Here is an 18,048-nt window from a genome sequence, read left to right as displayed (position 1 = left end):
GCCGTGCTGAATGCATCAGAAGTTCTGCAGCTCCTCTGGATAGACAAAGTTACTCCTGAAGAGTCTGTAGGCCAAGAGCTGGCCTCCAAATATCATCATCACCAGCCCAGAGCCTGAACAGATTAAACAAACAAGCAAAGGGGATCAACCAAGGACTGTCCACGTCAACGCGAGCTCTAAGCAGGTGGTAACCATAGTGACAAATGTCCGGACCTCACTAATTTGTAGTAGACTAAAGAGAAGTTAAAGTAAAGACAACATTAGGCAGGTCTATAAGGTCTGTGTTTGGCCCTGGGAACTTCCACTTCCAGTTTATATTAAACATACTTTTATTTTGCCTGTTGTTACCATGGAAGTATAATAAGACCTGGTTGTTACTCACATATGTCTAATATGGCATTTAAGTGGTGCAGATTGGCAGCCTCGCCTCCATCACTCTACCTCAAGGCAGCTGTGGCTACAGTAGTAGCTTACCACCAAAGGGTATGGAGTGAATGAATAATGCACTGTAAAGCATCTCTGAGTGTCCAAAAAAGCACTATATAAAACTGATGCATTAATATTATTATTATTAAGTGAACTACAGTAAAATATAAATTAATCTACTTGTCCCATTTTGCTTAAATATTTGCTGGTTATTTTAAATATACCTGTATATAATAGTGTAGCAGCTTTAAGACTGATAATACAAATTGTGCTTGAGACAACAATTAGGGAAGGACTGATAGAAGTTGTTTGCCTGGCCTCCAATCTACTTGCCATGTATCACAGCCTATTTCTATACAATCAAAGATGGGTGTAGTGGACCAGGCTAAGATGATGTTTATAACAAGTCTAGACTTATGAGAATAAACAAAAAAAAATGGTAAACAGTATTTTTTTGTTTTTTATTGCTTTTTGTGTAACAGTACTTTTTTTTTTTTTTTTTTAGAGTGATTCTGATTTAAAGAAGGCTTGCAGCATATGAAGATGAATGACAAGCAAGAAACAATTACCCAGAGCTATCCACCAGTGTTCTGCGGAGGGGAAGTCTGACATCACTGCAAAAATATGAACAGATGATGTTAAATACCTGAACTACTGCACAATGGGCCTATATTATTTAACACAGATGGGGGCAACTAAATGAATATCTTTTAAATGCAAATACAGCAAGTTACTAGTAGTCACTCAAGACTACAAATTTTCAACCAGTGTGCCTTGAGGTAGTTGTGCCTTGGACAAATTTTCTGTTAAGTTAATTCACACATGTATTTAATGAATAATCTACTATTCTGGAGTGTCCTGAGCAACGTGTGATTTAGTGAAAAAAAGCAAAATAATCACCAATTCACAGAAAGAACCAGATAAAAGGTCAATGAAAATATTTGTAAATTTTTTTCCCTAAATTGTGTAATTTGGTAATATTTTAGTAAGTGCTCTGCCATGGAATAATTTTAACCAAAATTGTGTTCCAATACTTTTAAAGGTTGAAAAAGACAAATGTTATTTAACATTAACATTTGCGAATTTTTGAATATTTCATGGAAAAATAAAAAGTTATCGAAGGTTTTGTTTTATTTTGTATTATTATTATTTTTTTGTCTAGTTTTGTTTTATTAAATATTAAAATACATTTAAAAATTACATCTGGGAGTATGAAATCATCACAAACTATAATCTGAAAGCTGCCAATAAAGAAACACATGTTAAATATAACATTATTATCGCTACACATGTAAAGTATAACATTATTATCACACTAAACATGTATCATTGTTCAGTTGTGAGTAATCTTCCATACCGTACAGTGTTACTCTATCCTGTTACGTAACATATCTCCAAATCCTATAAGCATTTCCGTTCCATTGATCTACTTTCCAAAGTGTGCCGTCTTACCTGCCACCGTCATGGCAACATGCAGCAGAGTGACAGTGATGGCGTAGTCCCAGACCCACTCTTCCACAATCCAGGCGAAAACCAAACCTCCCAAGAAATAGGTCACCTCTGTGGAGATGACACTCACTGCAAAGAGACAGAATGCATTATTATGTTGTCGTCATTTAATATTGTGCAACTATATTTTTGCTTTTGTAATCCTTGTTGACCCACTTTTTTATTACGGTTTGTTTCGGTGATTATGAAGATGAATAAAAGCAGGGGTAATCGTCAGTCATGCCCAAACAGAATAGCCATAACAGATTATAACATTTTAAAAGTGGAGATGACCCAAATGCAATGTACTTGTTAGCCAAGATGAGATTTGACAGGTGAAGTACAGCTGCTAAAATAGGATGGAGCAGGTATCATGGTGGGATTGTGATATTGTAGGTAATGAAACATGTATGTGCTAGTATGGCTTATGTGCTCTGAGGTCAAGACAAGAGAGTCCCAGGTTTGAGTTTGGATGTTGTGCCAAAAAATAGACTCTGGGTGAAGTTAATTAGGACCAACCCTGTAAACTATTAAGAATGGAAAATGTAATGTAAATGTAAAAAAAATGACATGCCGTCTACATCCATAGCCAGCGGAGATGATCTACGTAAACCGTAAGTTGTACTATAGTATAACAAAAAACTGTAACAGAAACATTTTATACACAATGTAAACTGTACTTAATCATAAGGAGGGTTAGGATTACACTTTAATTTATTTATCTGAAAAGAGTAAGTAAAGATTGGCAATTCCGGGGCTGCAATGTGAAGATGTATGGAGTATTACCACATGAAACCAGAAGGTGGAACTGAGTGTTTTCTGTTTGTGAGAAGAACTCAGCCTAAATGTGCCAGATTTGTGAGTTAAACATGTAAATGAAACAAAACACACTCCATGTTTGTGATGAGGAAACAACATTATAACATAGATCAGGAAATAGTGTAATATGTGCCCTCCAGAGGCAATTTGAGCCACATATTAAGTCTATAAATGGATAAACAAACACATTACGCTCATTGTGATACTCACCCAGGTATTTGGGGTTCTGCCATGATGGTTGTGTTGTGTAGTCGAACGGGGCCAAAAAGCTGTTGATCTCATGAACCCTGGAATTACAAATATGAAAACTATGTAGATATCATTATATAATTATTCAAATTTGTGTTAGTTTTTGTCCATACCTGAGTAGTCCGATACACAGGCTCACAGCAATGTAGTAGAGAGAGTAGAAACACACCATGCACATCAACAGATTCTGTAGAACAACCTAAAGAAATAACAAAAGAATAAACAGCTTCAGATGTGCAGACTAACAATGCCCCGCAGACATGAGGTATGAGTCCTGCTGGGTTTAAAACAGCAGGAGAGCTTTACACTTTAACAGAGGTGAAAAAGAAAAACAGATCATTTTGAAAGTATAAACCTTTTCAGTAATCAGTAAAAGAAGTCTATACACTACACTACATTGTTGTTTTTAGATGAGAAAAGTTGGAATACAATACTGAAACTGATACTGAAACCACAATACTGGTGATGTGACAATCTTTTATTCTATGGCTTTTAACACTGTGTGAGTTGTGAGGTCCTCTGTGGCTTTTTATTTTATTTTGATTTTATTCATTTTATAGGTTTAAAGGTGCACTGTGTAACTTGTCGGGTGGATAGTCCATCACAAATGGAGATGCGCATGCTTTGTCTGGAAATTTTCAGTATGGTATTAAACTTGGAGAGATGTGGAGACAAGCACCAAGCCAATTTACAGGTTTGATTTGTGGAGAGTAAAAATTCATATAATTAAATAAAAAGCAAGTTTGATGACATTACTGTGGTACATTCTAGGATGCATCTTTAACCTTTATTTTTTAGCTTTACGTATTTTAGTGCTTTTTATTTGTTTTTATGTTATGATTTAATTTCTTTTATTGTCTTAATTTGTCTGTGCATCAATGTGGAAACTGGCATGTTTATAAAATGTGCTCAAGTGGACTGGATTGGAGCGGTTGGTTGCCATAGATCCATGACCAAAATATTCATAACTAAGAACTCTATAGACAACATCCAAATAAAGAAAATACAACATAATGAGCAAATCTAAAAAGCTGTATGCGTTTGGAATAAAATAGACAATGATTTATGCTAGAAGGCAGTCCAGCTCCTAATTACCCAACTAAGGGAAGCAGATTTTTGTCTCTTCAGCAGCCCTGGAGACTAAGATATAGTTGTGGTCTGGGGTGTTTGGCTTTTAAAATGTTGACAGGGATGTGGCTAATGACTTTTCGCTTCCTCTACATTATTTGGGTTTGACCACAATTAAGTCCTGATGTAGACAATGGCGGAGGGACAAAGGAAGTGTTAAGATTCAATATTTAGTTGGCATCTTGCAGTAATGAAATAAAACACAACTCCGGATACGTTTTTTGATGAGGAAAGGATGTAATATTTGCCCTTTAAATGATATTGGATGTCACATGAAAAAGAGGCAATATATAATGACTGAAAAATTATTCCTCACTATGACAATATTTGCTTTCTTATACAATAAGTTTAAACTTTAAACCAATCTCAACCAAGCTTCACGTTTGTTTAAAAATCTTGCTTCTCCCTGAGCTCACACAAAATCCTGTTTCCTCTCCATCCTTTCTCTCTCTCTGACCCAGAAACGTGACATTAGCTGCAGTGGGGCCAGACAGGTCACCATGGTCTGATCTGTTGTAGTTTTAATAGTGAGAAAGAGGACACAGGAGAGAGACAGAGAGAAAGAGACAGAGAAAGAGGGGAAGGGTAATGAGGAGAGAAGGAGAGCCAGTAAATGGAAGAGACGAGGGGCAATAAATGGGAAATAAGAGAGGAGAGACAGTTGCAGAGAGAATTTAAGACAGGAGAGAGAAAGGAAAGAAAAAGAGAGATGTGACAGGTGAGAGAAGGAGGAGGCAGGTTAGGAGAGATCAGATGGAGAGATACAGAAGAGGAGAGGGTGAGGGGTAAATGGAATGGGAAGAGAAGAGAGAAAGGGAGAGACACAGAAGAGGATAGAAAAGAGCAAGAGAAGTGACGGGTGAGATTGGAGGGATCGAGAGAGAAGATAAGGGAGAAGAGAGAGATGGGAGAAGGGGATATGTAGAGGGTAGAGAGAAGAGGGGGAGAAAGGTGGGGAAAATGGGGTGAAAGAAAGGGATACAGGAGCGAGGGGGATAGAAGCAGAGAGAAGATAGGACAGAAAGAAGAGAGGGAGGGATGAGAAGAGAAGGACAGGAGGGGGACAAGGAGGGGATAGATATGGGAAGAGAAGAAAGAGGAGATGAATGGAGAAAAAAAGATGGAAGAGAGAAATGAGACAGAACATGAGAGAGGAAATAAAGGGATGAGAACTGGAGAGAGAGGTAGTTGGGGAGCGGGAAAGAGAGACTGGAGAGGAGGTTGAAAGAGAGAAAAAAGGGGTAAAGGGGTAAGGGTGGCAGTGGAGAGTGGAAGAGAGAGGTTGGAGAGAAGAAAGAAAAGAGATGAAATAGACAGAACATGAGAGAAGAGAGAGAGAGGATAATGGTAGCAGGGAAGAGGGGAAAGAGAGAGATTGGAGAGGAGAGATAGAGGATAAAGGAGACAGGGGAGAAGGGGCTGGAGATATCTTGAAGAGGAGAGAGAGAAGAAAAAGAAGAGAGAAAACAGAGAGAAGCAGCTGACAGGTGGAGTGCATGTGTGTCTATTCACAGTAATAGCGGACTGTTACCGTCCTGTGAGCAGTGAGCCCCACCTCCTCCTCAGTAATCTGATTAGATCCCCCTGCATTACCAACAATTACAATCTGATGTCGTTGGGAATACAGGCAGATAACTGTTACGAAAAACGGTCTTCTCTCTAAATCTGAGAACAAATTAAAGTTACCGTGGATTGTTAGGTGTTTCTTCATTTTAATCTTGCCAGTGCTAATGAGGCAATTAGATACATGGATGTTCAAATCTTTTGCACGGTTGAGAAGTTGGGCTCCTGAAAGTACACTGATTAGACTTGCTTTCTATTGCTGCATATTTTTCGGGTACTTTTTGCAGTGTAAATATGCAGAAATATACTACTCTTGTTGCCAAGGACTATCCACGTCCCATAGTATCAATATATAGCACCATAGCTTACGTAATAATAGGCTGAATTGTTGTTGTTATCAGTGCTTTGGAATGTCTTGCAAAACAGTTACGCGATCACACACAGTTCTGATTGTAAAAGTAAAATTACACAAAAAGGGCAAACCAGTGAGACAAGGACAAAAAAGAAAGGAAATGTTAAGGATTGAGATTATTTTGAAATCTAGTATAGGCTATGTTGTAAAAATATGCAAAAAGGTCAAAACAAAGAGAAACTTTTGAAGGTGCACTAGTGGAGGGTCCACTTACCTTTGCCTGGAATATGTCACAATATAGTATTAGACTTGGCCATGTCCATAAAAACAAGCATGAGAAGCCGCTGAGCTAAATTCCAGGCCAGATCTATGGAAAGGTGACCCCATTCACGGTAAGGATGTATGCATTTCAAGGTATTTTTGAGCATTAAAAACAACTTCTGTTGAATGAATGCAAGATGGATATGTTTATTGTTACACTGTGGAATATTCCATACAAAGCAATAACATCATCACAAAGACAAACAGATAGCGGGTGGACCCTCCCTTGGTAAAGTTACACAGTGTAACTTTAAAGACTGAGATTATTTTCAAATCCATTATGGGCTGTGTCATCTTCCAAATACGCGTATATTAAAAATCTTTCAATTTACGTCACCAGGAGTTTTGACAAACAGATTTCTCTTGTGCACATAAACGCAATCCAAAATTCAGATCTAATTACCTGGTTATCTGATTATTCTAGTTATCAGATTTGTATTGACCGTGTGTATGTACCCACTGTCTATAAAGTAAAAAGAAAACAAAAACACAACCCTGTTTTGAAAGTCTAATGATTCCTCCCCACAGACACTCATGATACTTTCTTTGGCAGATGGGTCATTTATAGAGGCCAATGTTTATTTCAGTCCAGGCCACCGCTGGGAACCACTGGGCTCTATTTTAAGCTGTTGCTTCCTACAGACAGCAGAGGAAGAGCAGATCTATCAGCACTAATGCTAACTCTAATACACACAGACGATGGGTAAACACCTTCGGCACAGAGCTGCTTTGTTTGCCTGCTGTGGATTAGCTCATGACCTAAAGAAGGAAAACCTGAGCCATACCAATTATTTACTCTAAGTGGATTCAAACTGAGTTACAGCAAAATGGTCCATGGCTGTATTCTGTTCAATCAGATATAATTGTTGAACTGAATGGGCTATTATTGATTGCGCATAAAACAACATGAGCTGTCTTTTACGACTTCTATCTTGCAACCCAAATGTCCACTTTCCTACTCCTACAATCTATCTTTGAGTAATATTTATTCATATATTTACTTTTACACACGTATAATTTTGGCAGCACTTATTTAAAATATGCTACATTTTTAGCCATGTAACTGTACTTTAACTTGAGTACAGTTGTGCAGTACTCTTTCCAACATGAGCTATCTCGTAAGCTTTCCATCTGGCAACCCATTTTTTTCCTTTCCATTTTTTCCCCCCCCCCAATTTATCTGATGTCTTGGAACCTGAACATACTAATGTATTTGGAGAATCTGAATTACAGAAATGGCCACTACGTTGATTTATTGGCAGTACACCAGTGTGGTTTGAATGCATTGAAAGGGACATATGCAAATTATAGGCCCATTAGTATAGAAGAAGAAGAAGAAGAAAAAAAAAAAAGGTTGCCTAATTTCTATCTTTTTCTTTATGTTCTTGTAATTGCATTCTGAAGTCCAATCATGATTTTTCACACATTTATTGGGGCTTGGAAGCTGACTAAAAACTGAAACAGAAGTAAACTCAACATATTAAAGTCACATACCTAAAAGGATATTAACTTGCTTTGGCTACAATCCTGCATATTTACTACATGTAACTACATGTATTTTCTTTTGTATTATCTGTCTAATATGCATTGTCCCTTTAATAAATAAATACAAATACTATTTTTTACCCCCCAAAAAATAGAATAGATAAATATACATATTACGGTTTAAAAGATAACTCATGATAAAAGATAACTTTGATACATTTCATTTATCAAGTTTTGTATAAAATATGAAAGGCTGCTAAAACTAAGTTAAAAGTAACTTTCTAGTACTCTGAGTAGTATTTATTCATACTTTTTACTTTTACACAAGTGTAATTTTGGCAGTACTTACTTGTAATAGAGTACATTATTACCCATGTAACTGTACTTTAACTTGAAAACAAATTTGCAGTATTCTTTCCATCACTGTAAAGAAGCAGTCCATGATATAATTTAGTTTACACAAATACTATGACAACAAGGCGCAATTATTTACTAAAACATGGGTTTACAATTATGGATTGACACAAAGGGGTGAAATCTGAAGCTTATTTTGGCACTGTGAAAATGGGTCAGCTAACATCTACAGTAATAACACAGATTTCCCAAATTGTGCTCTTTATGATAAATCCAGCATAGGGATTTAATGGTAGAAAATGGCAAAAGTACCCCAATCCTGTCTGCACAAATCAATCTTCACATTATGATCATTACAATGTGTATGAGGGCCCAAACTGTGCCCTAAGAAACTTTGTATTTCTGATTTTGTTATTTTGTTTTATTTCGATAGGATGACTAGAGCCACAGTATATAATTTTTTACCCCAAAAGTAGATTAAAATAACAGGTTTGGTTGTCTTTATTGTATTGAAAAATTTAACTGAACTCTGATGGGCTTGCTTCTCCACAAACCTAACTCTTAATTGGCCTGGAGGAGGGTCACATCCTTGCTTGTTTCCATAGAAATATTGTTCCTTTGGCTATAATTTTCCACAGTATGTCATAAAACATATACATCACCATGGATAATGTTCCCAAGTATGACTTTAACTTTCTGTTTCCATGGAATCAGGTGATGTGGCATATACCTATCCACAATACAGTAAGATCAAACCACTACTATCCAAATACCACTACATTTGTCTTACCCAGGTGTCACTGGGTGTGGTCTTGAGTGACAGGGGTCCATGGCGTTTGATGAGCGTGACTCCACAGCAGCGGCAGCAGTAATCCAACAACATGAAGGGCCCCGGAGAGGAAGAGCCAACACGGGCTACATGTCTGTGTGTGAGAGAGAGGGGGAGAGAGGGAGTGGATAGAGTGAGTGAGGAGGAGGAGAGGAGCGGAGGAGGGACTGGGGATTAGGAGAAAGGAGATTACGACTAAGAGGTCTATAGGTAAATCCTGAAACGGATCAGGGCTGTGCAGGTGAAGCCTATGCAGAACACACACCATACAGATATGAAAATTAAAGGTTGATGGCTTAGTATAATTCTTATATACTGTCCTTTTAATGTGTTCTTTTCATCTATATGATCGTTTACAATATTGTGTGATTGCACTATGATTCTTGATTTCCACCAATGCAGTGTCTCCACATCTATGTGAGCTTCTGCAATCTTTTGAGACAGACAAAAATAATTAATATTCATAAAGTTTGAATTTTTAATAAACCCAGTGATATTGTTTATTACTGTATAAGGAAACTGGAAATGTCTGCGTTTATATTTTGAGCATAATAATAACATTTTGTGGCAGAAATATATACCAAGATTCATGAATAGAAAACTTGAAATGGACATCAGTAATAGAACAGTGATTGTGTTACTGGTCTGGTGCCAATATATATTCTATGCCAAAATGAATTCTTTCACTGATTTCTCAAACAACTTCCCTGGAATATTATGGTAAATATAATCCAATATATGAAATTGGGTGTGCATATCAGATACAGTAAAAGCAATATTTTTAATTTGCACAAAATAAAATCAGCAGCCATATGGATCACCAAATTGTAAAACATATAAAATGCAGTCTGTTGAATAACTCATGAAATAGATTAAATATAATAAATAAATCAATACATAAATAAATAAATAAAAATAAATAAATACATAACACTCTATAGTAAAGACGCTGTTATAGATCAGAAGTTGAGTGTTAAACATGAAATTCAAATTTCTTTTATACCTTGTTTTACAAAGTATTACTTGTTTTTTCATTATATACTGTACAGTTGTAATTCAGTTTGAAAAAAGATGGTACATGTGATGGCCACTAGATGGTAGTGAAGTAGAACAACACTCACTTAAATAGCATATAATGTACTAGACAACCCTAATAATACCCATGTCCTTTCCATAATTTCACATGCCAGAATCTGCCTTTAAAATTAAAAGTGAATAAACAAAGATTTGACAACCATGATTTGCAAATAGTGATGGGAAGAATACTTTGAAAATCAAGTTACAGAGTACTGAATACCTGCATTAAAATGTATTTTGTAATATATTTTGACCATTGGGTTAATCAGACTACTGTATTTGGAATACTTTAACATTCAGTTGCATTTCAATTATAATGTAAAGGTGACACATAGTATTAATAACAGCTTAATGTTTGCTTCTCAGTTTTCATGCATTTCATTGGAGATGTTAAAATCACACAAATACTCTCCACAAGAGCAGAGTTGCCTATTTGTCACAGATTCTGTGTAGTTTGAAGCCTAAATTATATGATAAAATACCATCATGTATTCCTTTATTATTTTAGAAAAGTAACTGTATGCTGAACACCTCCAAATGAAAAAGTAACTGTACTGGAATTGGTCATACTCCCAAATGGGGGCAAAAGCCAGATTTTCCTATTGATAACATTGTACTTTGCCATGAAATCCAAAAGGTAAATTCACAAATGTTGAACCTGGTACTTCCACTCAACTAAACCCAAGATAAACTGTATTACAACATAATTTTGCAGATTAACAATTTTTATTTTAGCTGCTCCCCATCTGTATTAAATGATATTGACTTATGTCATCTGAAATTTATGTCATCTGAAATCCAGCAATATTCAGAATTAGTACTCAGAATACATATTATTTGTACAGATATTCAGTTACGTCTCAACACTGTAGGCAAACAACTACCATAACTATAACCATAATTGAAACCTCTAAAAGTATAAACAGGACTAGTTGTCTGTGACATGGGAGTGATGCAAGCCAGAGGTGAGTGGCAGGATGACGACAGTTCCCCACCACAGACAGAAATAGCTGAAAAGAAAAACTACAACTCTCCAAGTCGTCAGCGCTTGCGTAAATGTGATTTGAAAAAAAGCCTTGCATGGTCTTTTTGCACTTGTGTGTGTGTGAAAGAGGCTGCCACGGTAACCTGCATCACTGTAACCATAGCGATGGAGGAATAAGGGGGATGCTGGGGGGGTCTTTGTGGAACAAGGTAAGCATGTGAAGTGTTCGACCTATGAGCATCTCTGGCTCCAAATGTCTTCACAGATGTTGTTAATTTGACCATTTGAATAAAGACACATGGTTTAAGCTGCTGAGTCACCGCACAGCGACTCAGTCTCTCAAATTAAAATAAGAACATCATGGTATATTAGTCATAACATAAGAGATCTTTTCCGATCTATTATTTTTCAGGAAAAGACAAAATGAATCATCTGCCTATATCTACAAATATCTTCTCCTCTAGACAATCCCCTCTTTAGTCATATAGTCACATAGGCCTCCAGTTTCCAGTCACCTCAAACCTATTATACTCACTGTAACTCCTCTGTACATCATCTACATTTGGAAATATTATTTTTTATTAGAGTTTTCCCTTTATTTAATCTCTGGAACGCTCTGCCTTCCCAAGTCCTAGTGGCAGCCACCGAGAGGTATTTTATGTCTTGTCTTAAGACCTACTGTAGTTTGATTCTCAGCTCTGGTTTACACTGAATAAGTTCTGTGGTTCTCTATATTCCATTATCAATTATAATTTACTTACTTTTTGTATTGCTTCATTTGTGTTTATTTGATTTGACTAGTTTTATTATTTTAAATGGAGACTAGTAGTGTAGAATAGAGCTTTATTTTAATTCCTATGTATTTCACAGCACTTTTGGATCTATAAGCTATATACTGTAAATATGTAAAAAGTGGTTTTAGCTTTAATATTTGATGTTCTGGTCCTGACCCTATTATACATATAACTGATTTTAGGGAAAGCCTAAACAGAACAGAAGAATCAAGATGTTTCAGCTCCCATCCAAAAGCAATTTTCAATTTGACAGTACTGGTTTGTGGCACTAGGCATAACGATGTCAGCTAGTAAACAAGGGCAGGTCAGTTTCAGTCTAAAACTCTAAACCTCCCACTATTTTCTGATCTGAGGTATGGAGGTATAATGTTGCTTCACTGTATCATTAAACTCAATACACCTTCACTAACCTTTCAGCCTTGGAATTTTCCATCTCTACTGAAGAAAACTTATAAGGTAGCTTTTAACTTGGAAACTACCGCTTCATGAAATCACAAGGTGGAACAGAGCATTTTGAGCTTTCGAGATGTAAAAAGACTAATAACAACTCAGTTACTCAAAACATGAGTGACTGAAACAAAATGCAACTCCAGGTAAGGTCCAAGGTAACATGACTTAACAATCTGCATAATATAGGACCTTTAACTCAGAGTGGGATAAATTCCTTATGTCTCAAGTCATTAAACCTCACTCATCAAATTAAAAATGGGAGCTGAAATGTCTTGATTGCAAAAACAGTGTTCAGATGACCACTTGCTGAAACCTTCTTTACCTTCAATAACACAGAGACATCCACCAGGTAATTTAAACTGCAGCACAAACCACATATTATCTATACAAATCAGATGGACCTTGATGCACTCATTTAATCATATTCATTTTTCTCAACCACAAAGACAGTCATTTTGAGAAAGAACTTTGAAAAATAACTAAACTACATATAAATTTGAATAAAATGCATCTAGAGCCCATCTCTTTCTACCTTACATATTTCATCCTGTTCTTTTTCTCATAATCTATAATCAAATGAAGTGAAACTGTACACTAAAATAGGAGGAAAAATTGGGAACAGATCTATCTTTGAGAGTGCTTTTTCATATCTGGGGAGTGATTACTGCTCTGAAAACAACTGTTGCAGCCTCCACAAAGAAGACAGAAGAAATAAATGACATCACTAATACTATTCACTGCTCCAGCCCAGTCTGTGTGTCTCTTATTTTCTAATCAGTTATACGCAGGGGTAGGTCGAGGTACTATTGAGAACACTACAGGGATCATTGACCCACATGTCAGCATGGAGTAAACAGGCTATTATTAGTGCCTCAGAGATGCTAACACTTCTTAAGCAGGGGGGAAAAGTAATTATAAACACACACATTAATTTATTGTACGTTTTGGGTAGATTTTTAAGCATATACTTGCTCTTGTAATTGTGTAAAATTCTTCCCATGTAATTGTACTTAGTTACATTTAAAACCACTGCTCTGAGTATTCGCAAATTATGGTTTAAAACTTCATTCTGTTTAAAAGTCCTATATTACACAAAATTGACTCGTGAACTTTAAACCATGTTGTAATGTTGTTCCTTCATCAAAAACATACCTGGAGTTGTGTTTTGTTTCATTCATGAGTTTGAGTAATCCTTTGTTTTTAATCTGTCTACATCTCCAAAGCTCAAATGCTCTATTCTTCCTTGTGATGTCAAGAAGGAGTAGTTTAGTTCCAGGACTAAAATGATCCAATGACTCTGGTGAAGGTGTATGGAGTTTAAAAACACAGTGGAGCACCTCCTGTATTACCACATGACATCACAAGGGGGAACAGAGAGATTTCTGTTTGCGAGTAGAACTAAAAAACTCAACTCCAGATATACTTGTGATGAGGAAACAACATTATAACAGAAATTAGACAATAGCATAATATGGGCTTTGAGTAGTGGTGTTGCGGCCCCAAGCCTTCAGTTCTAATTTGTTTTGTTGTTTTAAAATATTTTGCTGTCACGTCTTGATTCCTGCTGTGGGAGCCCTGGCTCGTGATTAGTGGGGCATGTCTACGCCCACCTCACCTGCAGCCACCGTCCCCTATTTAAGGAGATTGCCTGCACCTGATCAGGGCTGCTGGCCTTCGTGGCCAGTTTGCCATTTTGTGTCTGTGTTCGTGTGTGTGTGTCAATTTCTGTAGTTTAGTTCTGTTTTGTGTTTTTTAATTTGGTCACTCGATTCTGTTTGTGGGCTTATGTGGTTTAATTTGGGGAACTTGTGTTTTAGTTTTGTGTGTGTCCCTTAGTTAACCACTCGTTTATGTAAGCCTGCATCAGTGACCCGTTTAGTGGCGCAAAACTCGTTGTCTGTTGTTTTGTTTCGAGTTTAGTTTAGAGTATTCTCTGTATATTTTAGTCTGTTTTGTTAATTTACCTTTTACAACCCTGTTAATTAAACATTATTTGTTCCATTTAACATCATTTTTTTTCTTTTGTTACTTTACTCACCCCAAGCGAGCTGGGTTGTAAACAAGTAGTACTTGTTCATACTTATTCATACTTTTTACTTTTACACAAGGACAAATTTGGTAGCACTTGTAACTTAGTATATTTTTAGCCAAAAAACTGTAACTGAGTAAAATGTGCAGCACTCTTTCCATCACTGGTGGTTACATGCAATCCAAAATCAGATTATTATCTATTTAAATGATGTGCAACCCACAAAATCTGATGTGAGTAATCAGTGGGACCATGGATAATTTAGCTGTCATTTTAATAGTGTTCTCCAAAACTCCATAAATCTAACTATAATCAGATTTTGAGTGCTCATGTAACTGCAGCTACTGTTCAGAAGCAGTCAGTAATCATATATAATTTAGTTTACACAAACACTATGAAAACAAGGCACAATGTTTCTTTAACTAAATTATGGGGTTGTAATTATGGACTCAAAAGGTGAAAATTGAAGCCTATTTTGACAGTGTGAAAATGGGTCAACTAAAATCATCAACACAAGCCAAATTCATTGAGCTTAAAGGTGCATTGTGTAACTTTTCTGGTGGCGGGCTTGTTACCTGCTTGTCTTCATAATACATGTTTTATTGCTTTGCCTGAATGTTCCACAGCATTCAACTTTTCTATCTCCATGGAGACAAAAATGCCACCAAGTCAGGTTATGGGTCAGAGCACCAAAGAGGCAAGCCCATCCTTTTTCAATGTATTTCTGAGCAATAAAAACACATGTAATTGAATAAATATTTGATAGGCAACCCTAACCCAGGCACAGTAATAACATGCAGTAGTGTAACCTCAGAAAAGTTGCGCAATGCACCTTTAAGCTTTCCCAAATGTGCTATTATGACAAGGTGGACACATCCAGAGTAAAGATGGTAGAATGTTAATGGTAGCAATTGGCAAAGCGAAAGTACTGTCATTCCTGTCTGGACTACTCAATCTTTACATTATGATCATTATAGTAGGCTATGTGGATGAGGGCCCAAACATTGGCCTAGAAAAGTTTGCATAATCATTAATCGTTAGGGGACACAGATGACTGGTGCTTTCCACTAACTTTAAATGTCAGGCTATAGTAACAGGGCTAACTCTGAAACACCCTCTCTTACTTTTTTACTCTTACTTGAGAAATTCTTTAGGCCATTTTGAACTTAGAGACAGTATTCTTACTTGAGAACAATTTTTGTCTACTCTACCCTCCTCTAGTTATAATAAGCCAAAAGTTGTATTGATTGTTTTTGACACTTTGCAGTAACATCATGCTGGGGGTGTTCTACATGTATCTCTATTGGCGTAATGCTGAACAATACACCAATAGTTACCATGTTGACACAATTCACAAAGGCCTATTAGCAAACACAGATAAGTTTTAAGATCTCAAGAAAAACAAGAAAAATTGCAAAATGGATCAGTACATTTTCAGGAGTCTGTGTTCAGTGTGAGCATTCATGGTACTACTTAGGTGTTTGATTTTCAACAGAAAGGTGAGAATGACTGAAAAAAATAAAAACTGTTGGTTAATCTTAGCTCAAATGTGATTAATTTTATGTGTGAGAGACTTGGTTAACAACACAAACCATCTCACCTGTTGTAGTTCCAACCAAGTCTGCTCTTTCTGGTCAGATTGTGTTAAAATAAACCTCAGATTAAAGTCTAACTTGAGTAAGAGAGCTTTTAACAGAGTAGTGCTTCCAGTTAGCTTCGCGCCCCCAGCAAATGTGAATGACATCATCTGCACATTATCAATAGAAACAAATTTGTAATAAAAAGTTTGGACTACGTAGGTAGATCCTACTTAATTCAGACAAATTCAGCTTTCAGCTTGATTATAATATTTCTTGCTTTGCTGCTGTCTGCACTGTGAAAAAGACCAAATGTACAGCTTGAAAAGAGAAATAAAGTGCACAATATGTGGCCTTGAGTGACATGGCTGTATTTCCGCAAAAGAATTCACATTCTTTGTATGGCAAGTCAAAGCAAAAAACTCCCTACTTTTACAAAGAATGATACAACATAAGATCCAGACAAAATGAACCATTGATTTAAATCATTTTGACTAAGAACATTTATAAAGCTGTTGCTGGATAGACATCGATTAAAAAGGGGATGGATCAGCTGAGTCATATTGTTGAACAGCAGCCCATCTGATAGTCTACAACACTATTTCTCTCAAAACAGTTGTTACTGTAATTATTTGCTTTTGGCCTCTCTCTACTACATGGTCTACTTTTCATAACTTAATTACTTTTCCCTGTTAATTATTCAACCACAAAACCCAACAGCTGTTTACAATAAATATGACTAAAAGAAGCCAACACATTTGAGAAAACCCCAAAATCCCACTTAGTCTTGTAAACAACAATAACAACAGTCTACAATGCGTGGCTTTGTTTCGGTTTCCCACACTGGTTTTCCTCCCACTCTCTTGTTAACATGTATATTATGTTTTTTGTTTGTTTGTTTTTTAATTATTAAAGGGCTCATATTACACAATTTTCTGATTTATGTAATAATGTTGTTTCCTCATCACAAACATACCTGAAGTTGTGTTTTGTTTCATTCACACATGTAAAACACAAAAAACACTCTGTTCCACCCTGAAATGTCATGTGGTAATAAAGAAAGTACACAGTGTTTTTAAACTCTATACACCTTCACTAGAATCATTTGGATAATTGTTACTGAACAGTAGGTGTTAACATAACATAACAAGGTGGAACAGACCATTCTGAGCTTTGGAGATGTAGACAGACTAATAAGTAAGCATTACTCAAACATGTGTGACTGAAAAAAACACAACTCCATGTATGTTTTTGAGGAGGCAACATTATAATACGGCATGAAGCTCACAAGAGTCAATTTTGCATTATATAGGACCTTTAATTCAAACTAAATAGTCTTTAAATATCTCTAATAGCTTATGAGTCAACTGAACATTATGTGCTGAGATGTATCCACAGATTGTAGTGACATTCAAAGATGTCAAATCGTTATTTTTGGTATTTTTATAGGCAGCCTTGTGGATTTAATTGGGAGTTTAGGTTGAGGTTAAGGTTACATACTGACAGGTTTGCCAGCTGACATGCAGCTCAAAAAAACCTCTGTGGTTCCTAATAGCTGTGTAACCACGCTGTGCCTGCAGGCCTGTTCATATCTCAAACATCTCAAACTAAAATCTGTGGAAAAGTTTTATTTTTAGGTCCAAAATCAAAATCTGTGTTTCATTTGACTGTAGTTCACATCAGATTTCCTCTAAAACCTTTCAGAATGTAAATACAGGAAATGACAAGCATGCCACATCTGCAACACTGTTTTGGGTTGGACACAAAACTGCAGATTTAGTACAAAAAGTGCTTCTACAATTTCACAAATACCACATCTGATCTAATATAGGCCTATTGCTGTTAAGAACTTATACTAGCATTCTGTATATTATATAAAAATGAAGTACGGCAAAGGAGTAAGGCGTTGCAGTCAAAATTAGGCTACTTTGATAGTTATGAAACAGATACACTCCCCTATAGTAGCCTATATAAAACCATGCTGTTTGTTCTGAGAAAGAATCCCTATTGAATTTGCTCCTGCACCAACAGTTTTCTACAGTTTACAGAAAGCTAATGTCAGAAAATCCAGCTACAATACAATATCTAGGCCACATCTTTTAAACAACTATAATGTCTTTAT

The 18,048-nt window shown here is 36.3% G+C and overlaps 1 protein-coding gene across 1 annotated transcript in view; it reads right to left on the bottom strand.

The window, feature by feature from the left end:
• Positions 1–18,048, bottom strand: part of tmem244 (transmembrane protein 244) — a 28,457-nt gene continuing 10,409 nt past the window's right edge. Inside the window, exons 5-10 of the mRNA XM_020917252.2 lie at positions 8,976–9,108; positions 3,096–3,181; positions 2,944–3,020; positions 1,879–2,004; positions 996–1,040; positions 1–113 (exon numbers count right to left, since the gene is read on the bottom strand). Of these exons, the coding sequence (XP_020772911.1) occupies positions 16–113; positions 996–1,040; positions 1,879–2,004; positions 2,944–3,020; positions 3,096–3,181; positions 8,976–9,068 (525 nt within the window). The 5' untranslated portion in view covers positions 9,069–9,108 and the 3' untranslated portion in view covers positions 1–15. The remainder of the gene's footprint in view (positions 114–995; positions 1,041–1,878; positions 2,005–2,943; positions 3,021–3,095; positions 3,182–8,975; positions 9,109–18,048) is intronic.

The sequence above is a fragment of the Boleophthalmus pectinirostris genome, unplaced genomic scaffold (assembly GCF_026225935.1).
Source record: "Boleophthalmus pectinirostris isolate CB_2022bp ecotype Guang Dong unplaced genomic scaffold, ASM2622593v1 HiC_scaffold_13, whole genome shotgun sequence".
In the NCBI taxonomy this organism is placed as follows: domain Eukaryota; kingdom Metazoa; phylum Chordata; class Actinopteri; order Gobiiformes; family Gobiidae; genus Boleophthalmus; species Boleophthalmus pectinirostris.
Note: the sequence above shows the minus strand (reverse complement) of the source record. Positions and strands in the feature narration are given on the sequence as shown.